This window comes from Bombyx mandarina, chromosome 01, assembly GCF_030267445.1.
Source record: "Bombyx mandarina strain Sakado chromosome 01, ASM3026744v2".
In the NCBI taxonomy this organism is placed as follows: domain Eukaryota; kingdom Metazoa; phylum Arthropoda; class Insecta; order Lepidoptera; family Bombycidae; genus Bombyx; species Bombyx mandarina.
In genome coordinates this window covers 2,628,036-2,642,954 of record NC_143208.1, presented here as the reverse complement: position 1 = coordinate 2,642,954, position 14,919 = coordinate 2,628,036, and the positions used below count along the sequence as shown (strand labels likewise).

Below are 14,919 nucleotides of genomic sequence, written 5' to 3'. Positions count from 1 at the left end.
AATTTGTTTCATTAATACTTTTCTACATTACGTAATATATAAATTATAATATAATATATATAAATAACAAAACAAAATATATCTAATTAATGGCTGTCGTCGACCGCAATTACGCAAGTATCTCGCACTTCCTATGGCCCACGTTTCATTGTACTCGAGCCCCGAATAAATTCAGCCACTTGTCCAAATCATAACGTTGTGATACAAATCACTATTAAAAGAATATAATTTGTTTAACATTCACTTGCAATCGCATTGTCGGTGCACGCAGTGATGTGATGCAATTAAAATTATCGATAAAAAAAAACCTAACTATTTAGAACTATAATGTTTTTACTAAATAAATTCTAATGTATATACATTATTTAGTAAGTTATATTTAGTAAGTAATATTACTTACTAAACAATCGTATTAAATAAAATGTAATATTCATATTTTTACATTTGCAATCTAACTGGACTGTGGTGGATCAATAAATTGATTTTTATTAACTACGAGTAAGATCTATTCGTTCCGCTGTTACTAAAGCTAATTAATTGTATGAGAAACGTTGATTTCTTGTAGCTACTGGCGTTAGGTGACGTTTCTAAAACGGAAATATTGTCTGGAGAGAGCTTTGTGTGATAAATTTTCTTTTAAAAAATTTTGGTATTGAAAAAGAATAAAAAAAAATATTTAAAAAAAGAACTGAACTCAGAAAGAATTTCTGAGGGTCGGGATCAAATCCATCCATTAATTTCTTCCTCACGATTGTTGGACCATCCCAACCTGTCATCAGCTACTCGGAGAGCATTTTATACCCTGAAATCAATCAAGACAAGCGAATGGGTACCAAACAAAAAAAGAAAATCAGATGTCCAACATAAAGAAAATTGTACTTAGCTCCATGATTAACGAGTGAACTTGCTATACTGGCTGCATCTGCAGGTTCGCCCGCAACAAAATGCAATTCTATATTAAAACATAAAATCCACAAGACGATTCAGAAAGCTAATGATTTTTCGTAAACATTATACACACACACACACATATGCATTCTCTTTTATATGTAGATCGTTAACGAATTTAATCCTATCACACCGGATATAGACATAACACGATTTATTCGCAGTCACTTAAGAAGAACCAAGTTCAACTTCTTTCAAGTTACGGAATTCAAATTGCGTCAATGAATTAAACTGGTGATGAAATTTACTTATTCTTCTTCTTTATCTTTTATTGTACACACAGTTTATACAATACAATAATTGCGAAAAGTTATAGCTAACCGTTCTTAATTAATTGTCAACACACAAGATATGTAATTCGTGTCGATTTCTATATTTAAGGTCTCAAGTTTTAATGATAAAACAGCAGACATAGTCCTCTGTTATGATAGCATTACACTAGGTAGAGTTATCACCGCATCCACATGTACATATCGACGCTTGAAAGGCAAAAGTGACTAAGCGACAGTGCGTGAACTTTACAGTAGACTAATTTAAGGTTGAAATTAATTTAAAATATACATGAGAAATACCTGAAAAAAATTATATTTTAACGAATCTAGCTGTAGGATTGAAATGATTTTAATAGACCTAGAAATATATATATTTTTGCGCATCGAATATGGTTACTGCCTATCATTTATGTACAAATCAGTTATTGTCGCTTAGTCACGTTTGCCTTACAAGCGTCGATATGTATATACAAATATTTTTAACATGGCTTCATTAGCTTGATGTGTATGTATTATTTTTTTGTGTGTCACCAAATTTATGATATTTCTTGGTCATTATTACCAACTTTGAGACGTCCGATTGACTGGAAACTTGTACACTTTTGACTATTCAATCTATACTAATGTATAAAACTATAGTAGTTTTCACGGATTTTCCGTTATAACTACTGAACTATGCGATCCGATTCCGATTGACTTGAAACTTGGTATCCATGTAGAAAATACATGTACTTAATGGATAGGCTAAATATGAGTGTTGGACTCCCTAATAATAATGACAATAAATAATAATGTTGATTTTAAATGCCCAGCAAAGCGGACGGGTACAGCTAGTAGTTTTATAAATTCGTGCCAATATCCTAACCAGTATCAACGTGACACAAAAAAAAACAAACGATGAAATTAATTATTGTTATTTCGATTGGCTGTTTGGGCGAGTGTACGTGTGCGTGTTTTTTTTTAAACTGCATATATGTCATAATTTATTAAAAGATGCATAATCGACATCGATATTCTTACGTAACTATTCTTAGAACAACGCGGCGAAGGGTAGTAGTGGCCCTACATCGCACGCACCCCACAGGCGGGAGCAACGCGGCTGAACAAATTGTTGGCGCACCTGCGGGGCCACTGCGGTCGGCAGTTCCGTACCTGTAATTATGTATTTATAGAATTGTTAGTTCCGACGAGTTTAGGTAATATTCAGTTCGGACAGCTGGAGATTTCTGAACGAGCTTTTAAGTTGTCGTGGCCTAAAGGATAAGACGTCCGGTGCATTCGTGTTGAGCGATACACCGATGTTCGAATCTCAGAGGGGTACCAATTTTTCTAATGAAGTACTCAACAAATGCTCACGATTGACCTCCATGGTGAAAGAATAACATCGTGTAATAAAAATCAAACACGCAAAATTATAATTTGCGTAATTACTGGTTGTAGGACCTCTTGGGGGCCGCGCGGGTAGGTACCGCCACCCTGCCTATTTATGCCGTGAAGCAGTAATGCATTTCGGTTTAAAAGGTAGGGCAGCCGTTGTAGATATAAGATATACTTGAGACCTTAGAATTTATATCTCAAGGTGGGTGGCGCATTTACGTTGTAGATGTCTATGGGCTCCAGTAACCACTTAACACCAGGTGGGCTGTGAAATCGTCCACCCATCTAAACAATAAAATAAAAGAGCTTCCAGTCCCGATTCAGGGTAGATCTAGTTTTTTTTATGAATGAGGTATTGCTGGTGTCTTAGTGGCCATTCCAGTTTCACCAGCACAGGTGGGCGAGCAAAGGCTCGGACAGGAGGGGTGCGATTTGCTAACAGAGCAGATCTAGTGCGTGTGCCACAAAATTATAGTGAATTATTTTGGAAATCGTCATCCAATCGCCAGACAATATAATTAATTGATATCTGTTTATAAATATTAAGAGCTCATTAACACATGTAAGGCTATATAATAGATTGAAATCATGTATTATTTTTATCATTAAAAATCAATATTTCTTTTATTGTTTGTAAATTTTGAAGTCACGAAGAAAACCGTAATTAAATATTCAGCGATTATGAATTCTGATCACAAGTCTGTAATAAAAATAAATATCATTTGAAAGAAAATATATAAAAAAATTAAAAAGACTAGATTTTTTTAAGCGGTAAAGTCCACGCTTACATAATTTGCGACATTAAAATCGTAGGTAGTTAAATTTGTAATTTGAACCTTTGTTAGTTTATTTATTCGCTAATATTAATTGTTAATTATATAAGAACGAAACCATTCATAATACAGATTAAAATTATACATTGATAATGTAAAAAATATATTTTTAAACATAAAAAAAAATAACTTATATTCCAAATTGTTTAAATTTATTTTTAATAATATAAAAATGCTTCAAACGTTTATTTACTAACCCATCCCTTGTTTGTTTTATTGATTCGCTATTTTTACAACATTATAAATATTAGGTACTTTCAGCAATTTTTATTATAGAATACGTAACTTATTTTTCGCTTCTTCTATAAGGTATTCTTCTCGGAATAAATCTGCGCGGATCGATTAAGCTTATTAGAGACTAGCCGTACTCGCCCGCTTCGCTGGGCATTTAAAATTAACATTATTATTTATTATCATTATTATTAGGGAGTCCAACATTCATATAAATATTAGCCTATCCATTAAGTACATGTATTTTCTACGTGGATACCAAGTTTCAAGTCAATCGGATGCATGGTTCAGTAGTTATAACGGAACATCCGTAAAACCCACCGTAGATTTATATATTAGTATATAGATAATCAAGAAACCAAAAGACAAGAAAGTTTTTTTAGGAAGAGAAGATATCGGTTAAGCATTTATGTTTTATTTATGAAAGGTACCTATTCGACGTTTCAAATACCCACAGCGTAGTGAGATACTCTTCATTGGTTCATTTGAAATTGCATTTATTCTATAAGACATATTAAGTTTTGCAAGAAAACAGGACTGTCGCGGTGGCCATATGCCTGACTTCCCTTGAGAGTTGTATATCACAATTAGCTGACGTCACGCAGCGTTCCGAGCGCCACACGACACGAGCTTATCCGTTTTATCGTCGGACAAAATAAATAGTTAAAACAAAGGTATCTGAAACTGAATGCTTGTGGCTTTGTTTGTTGGTTTGTATTTTATGCGATCGCACGTTGTTCATTCGATTGCCTTTAAATTTACAAACGCTGTTGAAACTTCAGGCAAATAATTCTCTGTTCATCGATCAGCGAGAGTCTAGTTTAAAAAATAACGGATCTAACTATTTAACTATTTAAAAAAAAAAAAGTTTTTTTTTTATTGCCTAGATGTGTGGACGAGCTCACAGCCCACCTGGTGTTAAGTGTTAAGTGGCCACTGGAGCCCATAGACATCTACAAGGTAAATGCGTCACTCACCTTGAGATATAGTTCTAAGGTCTCAGTATAGTTACAACGGCTGCCCCGTCCTTCAAAGCGAAACGCATTGCTGCTTCACGGTAGAAATAGGCAGGGTGGTGGTACCTACCCGTGCGGACTCACAAGAGGTCCTACCACCAGTAATTACGCAAATTATAATTTTGCGGGTTTGATTTTTATTACACGATGTTATTCCTTCACCGTGGAAGTCAATCGTGAACATTTGCTAAGCACGTATTTCATTAGAAAAATTGGTATCCGCCTGCGGGATTCGAACACCGGTGCATCGCTAGATACGAATGCACCGGACGTCTTATCCTTTGGGCCACGACGAATTCAAAACAATATTCATAAAATATGAAGATCGACTATTCAATTTAATTTTACACTTACATTATATATTTATTGCTGCTATGTAAGCAGGTCAGCTGACGGACACCTGATATTATATCCAAAGTCCATTAACATACAGAATAAATTCGAAAGAAATAAAAGGCGCTAAACAATGTAAGGCGCTTATTAATATAAATTATCAATATTATTACAGAAATAAATTTGCGTGAGCGTCATTTTTTCATTGTTAAATCGTAACAAAAGTAATTCTCGACGGAATATATCAAAATATTTGTAATGCACCCATATGGGCGCGGGTCGGCCACTTCAAATATTCATTTTCGTTACAAAGCCGGTCAACATGTTAAGCATATTGGTAGAACACTCGCTCCCAATCAACGGCGCAACAAAAACTCTCCCCCCGCTATTGAAGCACACAAGTGTTTGCTCTCATAAAGAATGCCTGCAAATCTGTAAAAAGATCATTGTTTATGTTTTCGTATCGTCGGCGCTATTGTCGCGCCCCTATTCGCGAAACGAGCGATTTAACATCAATGCACGAGTTAATTCGGCGCACGGTTATAATGAGCGGGGCGACACCCTATCGTAATCCTCAATGATTGAAGTATTGACAGTAAGATTAAAACGAATTACAAGAAGCCTTTCTTTCCTCAGATGGGTCACCACGGAATGGAAGGGATCGACATGCTGGATCCGCTGACATCGTCCTCTATGACCACACTGGCGCCGATGGGCGAAGGCGCACCACCACATCACCAGCTCCACGGCTATGGCGCAATGAACCACGTTATGAACCATCACCATCATCCTGGTGGGCTCGGACACGCACCTCCCGCGCATTTAGGACACCCCGCTGCTGCTCTACATCCCGATACCGACACAGACCCTCGAGAACTCGAAGCCTTCGCTGAACGATTCAAACAGAGACGGATCAAACTCGGCGTCACACAAGCGGACGTCGGCAAAGCACTTGCGAATTTGAAACTGCCGGGAGTGGGGGCGCTCTCGCAGAGCACGATCTGTCGCTTCGAAAGTCTAACGCTCAGTCATAATAATATGATTGCTCTCAAACCCATACTGCAGGCGTGGCTCGAGGAAGCGGAAGCACAGGCCAAGAACAAGAGACGGGACCCGGACGCGCCCAGCGTCCTGCCGGCTGGCGAAAAGAAACGCAAGAGGACATCCATAGCGGCACCGGAGAAACGAAGTCTAGAAGCGTACTTCGCAGTCCAGCCGAGGCCTTCCGGTGAGAAGATAACCGCAATCGCAGAGAAGCTGGACCTCAAAAAGAACGTCGTGAGGGTTTGGTTCTGTAACCAACGACAGAAACAGAAGCGGATGAAGTTCGCGGCGCAACACTGACCGGCGGGCGGCAGCGCGGCGCTGCTGTACCCCGGCGCCGGGTACGGGTACTGAGACGCCGGCTGCGACTGCTCTCCTCGACGCTCGATCCTCCCGACTGCGAGTCGAAGCGCAACTAGTCCTTAGTGTAGAAACTGTTCACCGCGACCCATACGACGACGCATATGTTTGTTTGTACTCGTTCTATAACTTCTCATATGTTTTTCGAGACACAGGGTACGTAATATCGATTATATACATATCATTACAGATTGATAGACGTCGCTCTCTCATACATCGTTTAGTTCGTACTCGCCGTGTTTCACGTTTCGGAGCATTTAAACTATAGGTATGTGTACATGAAAATTGAAATTCAGGATTTTTAAGAGAATGTGCCTTGCAAATAATCAATATTCTGTGTTTAATGTTAGAAACTCGGTCGCTGCGAGTCGCAAGAGCCGGACCGGACGGATTAGGTGTGCCCCCGGTTCTGTTCGACACCTCACATATTTCCGACTACAGCGTGCTTAGTGCGAGTTTCTTAACGTTCTCGATAGTGTAATAGTTAACTCAATTATGTATGCAGTTGGAACAGCGCCCCTAGCGGCAAACGTACACAAACGATCCCATTCCATACAAATATGAGTTAACTTTTACGCTATCGAGAACGTTAAAAAACTCGCACTAAGCACACTGGTTGCACTGTGCGTGCCCGCAATAGTGTCATGCGGAACAGAGCCACGCTCTTATTTCTCTTCGTGTTTCGCTAAATTCTAATAAAAATAAAAACGTTTCTGTACGCATGACACTCGTCCCGATTGCGCAATGTTTACATTGTGTTTGATGACATTATTGTTAGACGTTATGTTCTGATATTATTCAATTGAAACTGTACAAAATAATCGTAAGTGTATCTTTTTTGTTTGTTATGTATGTATATAAAATTAAATGTTTTTTTTTTAAGACCGTTGAATCTACACACTGTTTATTTGAAAATTTTAACATAACCTACAAATGGCACAACTTTAGTCTAAGAAGGTCATTAGTGACGTTTAGCTAAAATAGTATTTTAAAACTCATTTGTAAATATAACACATTTCGTTTTAAATTTAGGATCTAGGTTTAAAAATACGTATAGTTACTAAATCGAAAGGAATTAGTACAACGCCGAAGGATTCATGCTCTTTTTACCGTATTGATAACAAGCACGTATTCTTTATTAAGACATAAAGTGCTTGTAGCTTTTAATTTCGTAGATTCATTGATGCCAAAAAGTTTCTAGAAGATCATTGCCAAGTTTAAAGTTGTTTTGAAATTTAAAGGAAATAAATAAGTATTTTATTAACTTGGCTGTTTATTGCATGAATCCATGAATGTGGTGCACGCCACAGCTTAAGAGATAACGAAAATTAAAAAAAAAAAAACGAAAAACAAGAACTTTGCGAATTTTATAAATAATATTTTTAAAAGATATTTTGTAAATATAAATTTAACGGAAAAAAAATTAGTTTAAAAACAAGTGCAATCTAGACATCGATAATTTTAGTATTAAATATTTTACTAACGTTAAGTAACTGTCAAACGAAATTGAAACGGCGGCCATTTTGTCTAACTGTAAAATCGATTACAATATTGATTTGACAATTTAAAACTATCAGCAGACACTCAATAGCGTTACCAAACAAACCCAAGAGTGATAATAGATAAAAATATGACTGTATCTGTTCTTGTATGAAAAAAAATATAAAGCCTATCGTAAGCGTAAAGCCTGTATCTACTTAGAACTTGTTGCTTAGTTTTTGTTAATATTAAAAATGATTTCTAAACGGTGTTCTTGTACTAATGATTCCTATCTGAATTTAGGTGGTTTAGAAACATAAAGTCCGTGTAGTTATATGTTCCGTTTTAAGCACTTTGTCTACAATTAACATTGTAAAGAATTCCAGCTTAGAGAGGTTAGAGAAAGAGAAAAATGACCTATTAGGTGACAAGACCGTAGCAAATGGCGTCAAAAAAAAAACTCCAAAAGTCATTATATATTTTTTCTTCAATTTTTTTTTTATTTCTTATGTGGTTGGACGAGCTCACAGCCCACCTGGTGTTAAGTGGTACTGGAGTTCATAGACATCCACAACGTAAATGCGACACCCACCTTGAGATATAAGTTCCAAGGTCTCAAGTAAGTAACACCACACCCCGCTTACAACTGCTATATTCATATCATTGCTACGTTAGCGTTCTTTTGATAGGTTTTTTAATTGTAATTTGATGCTAACAGCTGAACAGGTTTTCAATTTTATCCCCCATGTAAGCAGTGGTGGATTTACACTTGGGGCAGTCGGGACAAATGCCCAGGGCGGCAAATTTTTTAAGGCGGCAAAATTCTGAAAGTAAAAATGTTTTTTGTTAGTCTTATCAAGATTGCGAATAAAATTAATTAATTAATTGTAATAAATAAAAAAAAATTGTTTTTGGAATATATGACATATGATAAAGTTTCCGCAATAAATTAGTTAATATAATTTTGAAAAATAAAATTTATAAAATATAAGTTTAGGTAAAATTCCAGTATTGGGGCGGATTTTTTTCCCGGTGCCCAGAAGCGGCATTAAGTTTAAATCCGGCCCTGCATGTAAGATTGTGCTCCTCACCCTCCAAAGTTCCACTCTGGACATCCATTAATTGGACTGACATTTTCAGCACCATGCACACTAAAGGTCATTTATCTATATTTCAACAAATCCGTGATAAGTATGTAGATGATGTCGGGAGCGCATCATTGCGTGTCTGCAACGTTTCGCATTATTTTTACGACCAGAGCAATCTAATAGACACTGCATATAGAAGTTAGGCAGGATGGTCAACACTAATGAAATCTAGTCATCTCTAGTATTATTTAAATGTTTTACATTTATTTTACGTTAAAAGATGTGTTATGATCTTTTCGGGTTTCGTAACTTCTGAGATGATAATAAGAGAATAAGAATGAAGCAATAATTAGAGTTTAGAATCATCATCAGAACGTTATGAGATTTAATTATTTTCTATCGATAACTGTTTCATAATATTCGAATAATTTAGAATATTTTCTCTGTTCTGTTAGTAAATGAACATTTTATTTATTTAAATACAGCTTAAATAGAATAAGAATTTGATTAATTTATCTAATCTCATGAAATGATAGCACACAGAGAATTTAAAGCATTCCAATTTTTTGCATTTATTTACACAGGTAAATAGGTTAATTACATAACTTTTTTCTCCGATTGCGTAATTACGCATATGTTTAATATACATTAAGATACATACAATATAGCAAGATCGGATATTTATATGTATTGTAAAAGAAGTAAACAATGAATAAATTGATCATGATACATCTTCAATTGGAATCTCGTTTATACTTTTGTGTATTGTACCAAAATGTAGTATTAAAATAGATGCTGCATTGCGGGAGATTGCTCTTCAACACGAAATCATTGAATCATTTGTTTGAATTTCATTAATACCTTGTTATATTAAATTAAAAATAATTACAAAAAATGATTACGATTTTTAAATGTTTAAGAATTTGTTATGAACACATTTTCAATTCAAAGCAATTTTCCTAGCGAGAACAATGTTTATTGAAAAATAAAATCTGATCTAGTCATTACGTTGGTACGAATGTATTAAGACGTTGATAATTCTACAGTAGCCTTTAGTTACGGGCAACTTATATTCATTAATTGTATTATCGTAATAAAGAAAATGAAAGAATCTTATTTCGAAGATGAATAAACAAGAAATTGAAAATAGAAATATTAGTAAAAATGAATAATTGTTTTATTCCATCATCCCCTTATTATTCGATGAGTTTAATTAGGATTAATTTTACGGTTAGATCTCGCGGTATTTTATTGTACATATATTTTAGCGGTAGGCGGCGGCTTGGCTCTGCCCCTGGCATTGCTGAAGTCCATGGGCGACGGTAACCACTCACCATCAGGTGGGCCGTATACTTGTCTGCCTACAAGGGCAATAAAAAAACATACAACAGACAAACAGCATGTAGATAAGCGATAAATACTTGTATTTCCCATCCAGCCAAATAATTCAACTAAACACAATGTTCGATGAACTTATCCTCATTTCGAACTATTTATTACTAGCGGCCCGCTCCGGCTTCGCTCGGGTCTTTAACAATAATTTCAAAATAAAAAATTATAATGCACACGCAATATTTTTTTTTTTTTTTAATTTTAATGAACCTTTATTTTCATTTAAATAATATTTGTTTTTATCTATTTTTTTATAATTTTTATATTATTATTAATTTTCTAATTTTCCTAACATTATTGGAACTTTAGTAAGAATCCGTAATTAAAAAAACTTCCAAACCGTGAACGAATTGTTCAAATCGGTTCAGTAGTTTCGGAGCCTATTCAATACAAACAAACAAATCTTTCCTCTTTATAATATTAGTATAGAAGTATAGATTTACAGTATTAGTATTATCGAGATAATTTTAGTGCCAAGTATTCAGGCCATTCTTCGTTTGCCTGGTCCGTATAATTGAGGGATTACTCTTACCGTAATGCCGCTGATGCTACTTCAGGAATGCGGCGCAGAGCTTCAGGCTACAGAGTGTTACTTGTGCACAGATATCTTTCATCAAACTTCCTAAATCATAGATAAGCTTTCGTATCCTTAATATGAAAGAAAATCCAATAACGGCGTGGGCTATTATTATTATTATTATTATGTATCATTATTTCAGTTTTTTTTTTATTGCTTAGATGGGTGGACGAGCTCACAGCACACCTGGTGTTAAGTGGTTACTGGAGCCCATAGACATCCACAACGTAAATGCGCCACCCACCTTGAGGTATAAGTTCTAAGGTCTCAAGTATAGTTACAACGGCTGCCCCACCCTTCAAACCGAAACGCATTACTGCTTCACGGCAGAAACAGGCAGGGTGGTGGTACCCACCCGCGCGGACTCACAAGAGGTCCTACCACCAGTAAAAATCAGTAAATAAACCATAACATTTTATTAATAAGTATTACTTATAATCTATATTAGTAACGTAAAAACCTAACCTAATGCTATTCACACGCCCACGCCATTAGCCTAGCACACTTCAGGTGTCGTGTCTGCGTTTTGACTTGACGCACTCCAGAGCTGATTCTAACTCGCTAATTGAACAATATCACGGCCTTACCGCAACTTAGAATTCAGAATTATATCAAGGAAAGAAGTCAGTCGAATCAAAATAGGCAAAGACCTCTCCATTTATTAACATATTAGTGTCAACTTTTTTGTCATACGATTACACCTAAATCTTATTTCCGATGGCAAAAGGGTAGTTGATCCGAAGCGTTGGCTATGCAATAAATTACATTTTAAATATTCCAATTTTGATAATATATCGAAAATATAAAAAAAGAGCTTGTCCAAAATTTCTATAAAAAAAAAAAACATTTTATATCGTCATTCGTTTAAATACGATACATATGTATATATGAATACAACAGAACATAAAATTCACTATGAAATATAAAATTCACTGTACCTAACTAAGTTGTTTTGGGCTTTATGGGGAATAGAAAATAAAAAGGGACAAGTTTCAACTCATGAAACAAAAACATAAAATACGTGATGTTTAAAGTTTGGACTTAAAAGCAAATAAACTTGTTACGTAAATAAACTTTACTGCCATCTTCAGAATTGAGTTTGTCCACATATCCATTATATTCATCCTTAGTAATGTTCTCTGTCATCTAAATATTTCTGCTTTGACAGCTTACACAGCTTTGTAATCTATACTAATATTATAAAGAGGAAAGATTTGTTTATTTGTTTGTATTGAATAGGCTCCGAAACTACTGAACCGATTGAAAAATTCTTTCACTGTTGAAAAGCTACGCTATCTCCGGGTGACATAGGCTATATTTATTATATTTTCAAAAAAATTAGGGATCCTCACTGAAACTCCAATAATGTAACCCAATGTGTAAAAAAATTACCTAAAATTCTTTACATCGCATGCGCTACTTCCTAAGCGAAGCCGGGGTAAATAATAAATCGGTAAACTATAGATTGTGTTTAACAACTCGATAAACTCTATATTGTGAATATGTTTCATAGCTGTTTCATCTCTTTTTTAACTCTTTGACTGCTGTGTAGGTCACCGATGCCTCCCGGTGGCGCACTGAAGTAATTATGTCGATCTCTGTTATTAAGGCGCTACGATTACTTTAGACTATCTAGTAGACTCTGGAAAAAACGAATTCGAAGATACTGAGAATGAATCTATTTCTAAGAGACCTAAAAGACTAAAACATTTGTGGATTGGTAAGAATGGAACGTATGAAAAGAGTGTGAAACGGAGCGTGAGAGAAAACCGAAAGAAAGAGAGAAGAGAATGACAGAGGAAAGGAAAATGGCGAAGACGGTTGAAAATAGAGAAAGACGTAATAAAAGTGTTAATTATTATTTATTACTTTATTAGAAGAATTTGGAACAGTGGAAGTTTTTTTATTTTATGCGCTGCGATTCCTATTCTACATACATTAAAAAGCAGACAAAGTTACACAATCCAGACGCGTTAGTAAGAGAAATCTACATACATAATTACTTCACTGCGCCACGTAGGGCACGGGGACCTATAAAGCAGTCGAATGGTTAAGAGACGCTTTTATCAGATCAATACGTTTGTTTGTGTGTCACGGAATTATTGAACGTCATTTTCGCCCACATCAAGACTTCCGATAAACTTAAAAATTTGCACATGTCTCATGGACCGATGAAACAATAACTTCAGTATCGACAGTTTAATTTTTTTTTTTTTTATCTTTGTTTGTCTGCAATCGGCTATATAGCCATAATCAGGTGTGTTCCAAGCAATTCGAGTTGTGGATGACATTGCATTAAATGTCATCAATTACAGCAGTAAATTAAATTTTTTTGGTCTAAATCTAACATTTGCCATCTCTGCCAACCACGGTCGATGTGCAGTATTTATCGTCGGGTAGGTACTGTAATTCTTTTGTCGGTGTGTTTAATAGTGAACTCTTCCTAAGCAGCCAGACCGATTTTGATGTAGTTTTTGTGTGTGCTCCAGTAGAATTTGACAATGTTTTAGATACACAATGCGGTATTGTAATAAAAACAAAAATCAATAAAATGCTCTTCAAAACGGTACGTATTGTTACAGTTTATTTAAAAAAGTTTGTAATTTATATCTGGATAAAAGAGCTGTGTGCAGGAGACAACGTCTGTCAGATCCCCTAGTTAATGTTTAATACAAAATGACCTTTCCACAAGCAAAGTAAGATGAAGAATCTCTCGAGTACGAAGTCTCTAAATAGATAGATAGTGGGATAATTTAATTGGGTAGCCGGGACTGTCCGACAATAAAATGTGTAGTCGGTAACCGCTCGAACACGGACTTACAACGTTATTTGCTTGTCTTGTAATTTATTTTCAGCACCTTAAATACGCAGGGAAGATAATGTATGGCTATATACTTGCAGTTTACTTGTTGATTTTAGAAGGAAATTCGTTACTCTCAAGATTGTAATGCTTACCTTAACTGTAGCTTAAACAGTGAATACGTAACATAGATTTGGGACTGCCGTCACAATATTGAACAGATTTATACCGCGTATTACAGGAATATGCGATATATATGCGATACTTTAAGACAAATCTTTTTTTGTATAGTAACTAGCGACATCTTGTAGCAGATGCCCCTAAACATATATGTTGTTAAAGCTAAGGCATTTAATTATTGTATATCTAAATACAGAAAATAAAAATTAAGAAACCATACAAGTCTTTATTTGTTACAGGCAAATTGACTAAATTTTATCAATTTGTGTTTTTTGAATGTTTACAAAATGCTTCTTTAAAATTACAGTACCATTTACAGGAGCGATGAGAAACTAATCGAAGTGAAGCCATCTAGTGGCCGACGCCCGTAAAAATTTTTGGTGAGTGCTTGAGTTGCTTATCTATAACTAATCTATAGCGTACAAAATAATAACGTCCGGCAGCAGAAATTTTGTAAAAAAACTGAGATAAACTACTGATCAACTTTGAAATTAACAAAACTGTGACCAAAACGAGAACATAGAATATTGTGAAACCGAACAAGTTACGTTCTAAGGACAGGTCAGTATTTTCCCAGGAGACGTGTGACGTATAGTCCAAGGCGGCACTAACTCAGACCGGTAACCGACTGCACGACACGATGCACGCGAATACTTGTGGAAGCCATTCCATTGGACCTACTTGAAGTGGGTGTTTTAATTGATTTTCAAACTGACGGTAGAGCGAACTGTGGGTCCACGTGGATTGGTTAATTTGCGTTCTATTTGTATAATACAAAACTTAGACCACATGTCTCAAGGTGGCTGTATTTAAGTTCCCTGTGCCATAGAGCCAAAAAAAGCCTCTGTCGTGGTCGTTTAGAAACAAACGATCAGTGACAAGTATCCTTGGTTAATTCGCGTTCTATTCGTATGATACAAAACTTAGACCTCAATGTGAGTTGGCTGTATACACGTTCTCTGTGCCATAGAGCCAAAAAAAAAACTCTG

General features: G+C 35.5%; 1 protein-coding gene across 3 annotated transcripts in view; it reads left to right on the top strand.

Annotated features, from left to right (window-relative positions):
• Window positions 1-10,161, top strand: part of acj6 (abnormal chemosensory protein 6) — a 97,066-nt gene extending 86,905 nt beyond the window's left edge. The window contains exon 4 of one of the 3 annotated variants that reach the window (XM_028179309.2): window positions 5,629-10,161. In XM_028179309.2, coding sequence (XP_028035110.1) covers window positions 5,629-6,354 — 726 coding nt within the window. In that variant the 3' untranslated portion in view covers window positions 6,355-10,161. The remainder of the gene's footprint in view (window positions 1-5,628) is intronic. The other 2 variants (XM_028179328.2, XM_028179320.2) reach the window with 2 other exon arrangements.
• The last annotated feature ends 4,758 nt before the right edge of the window (window positions 10,162-14,919 follow it).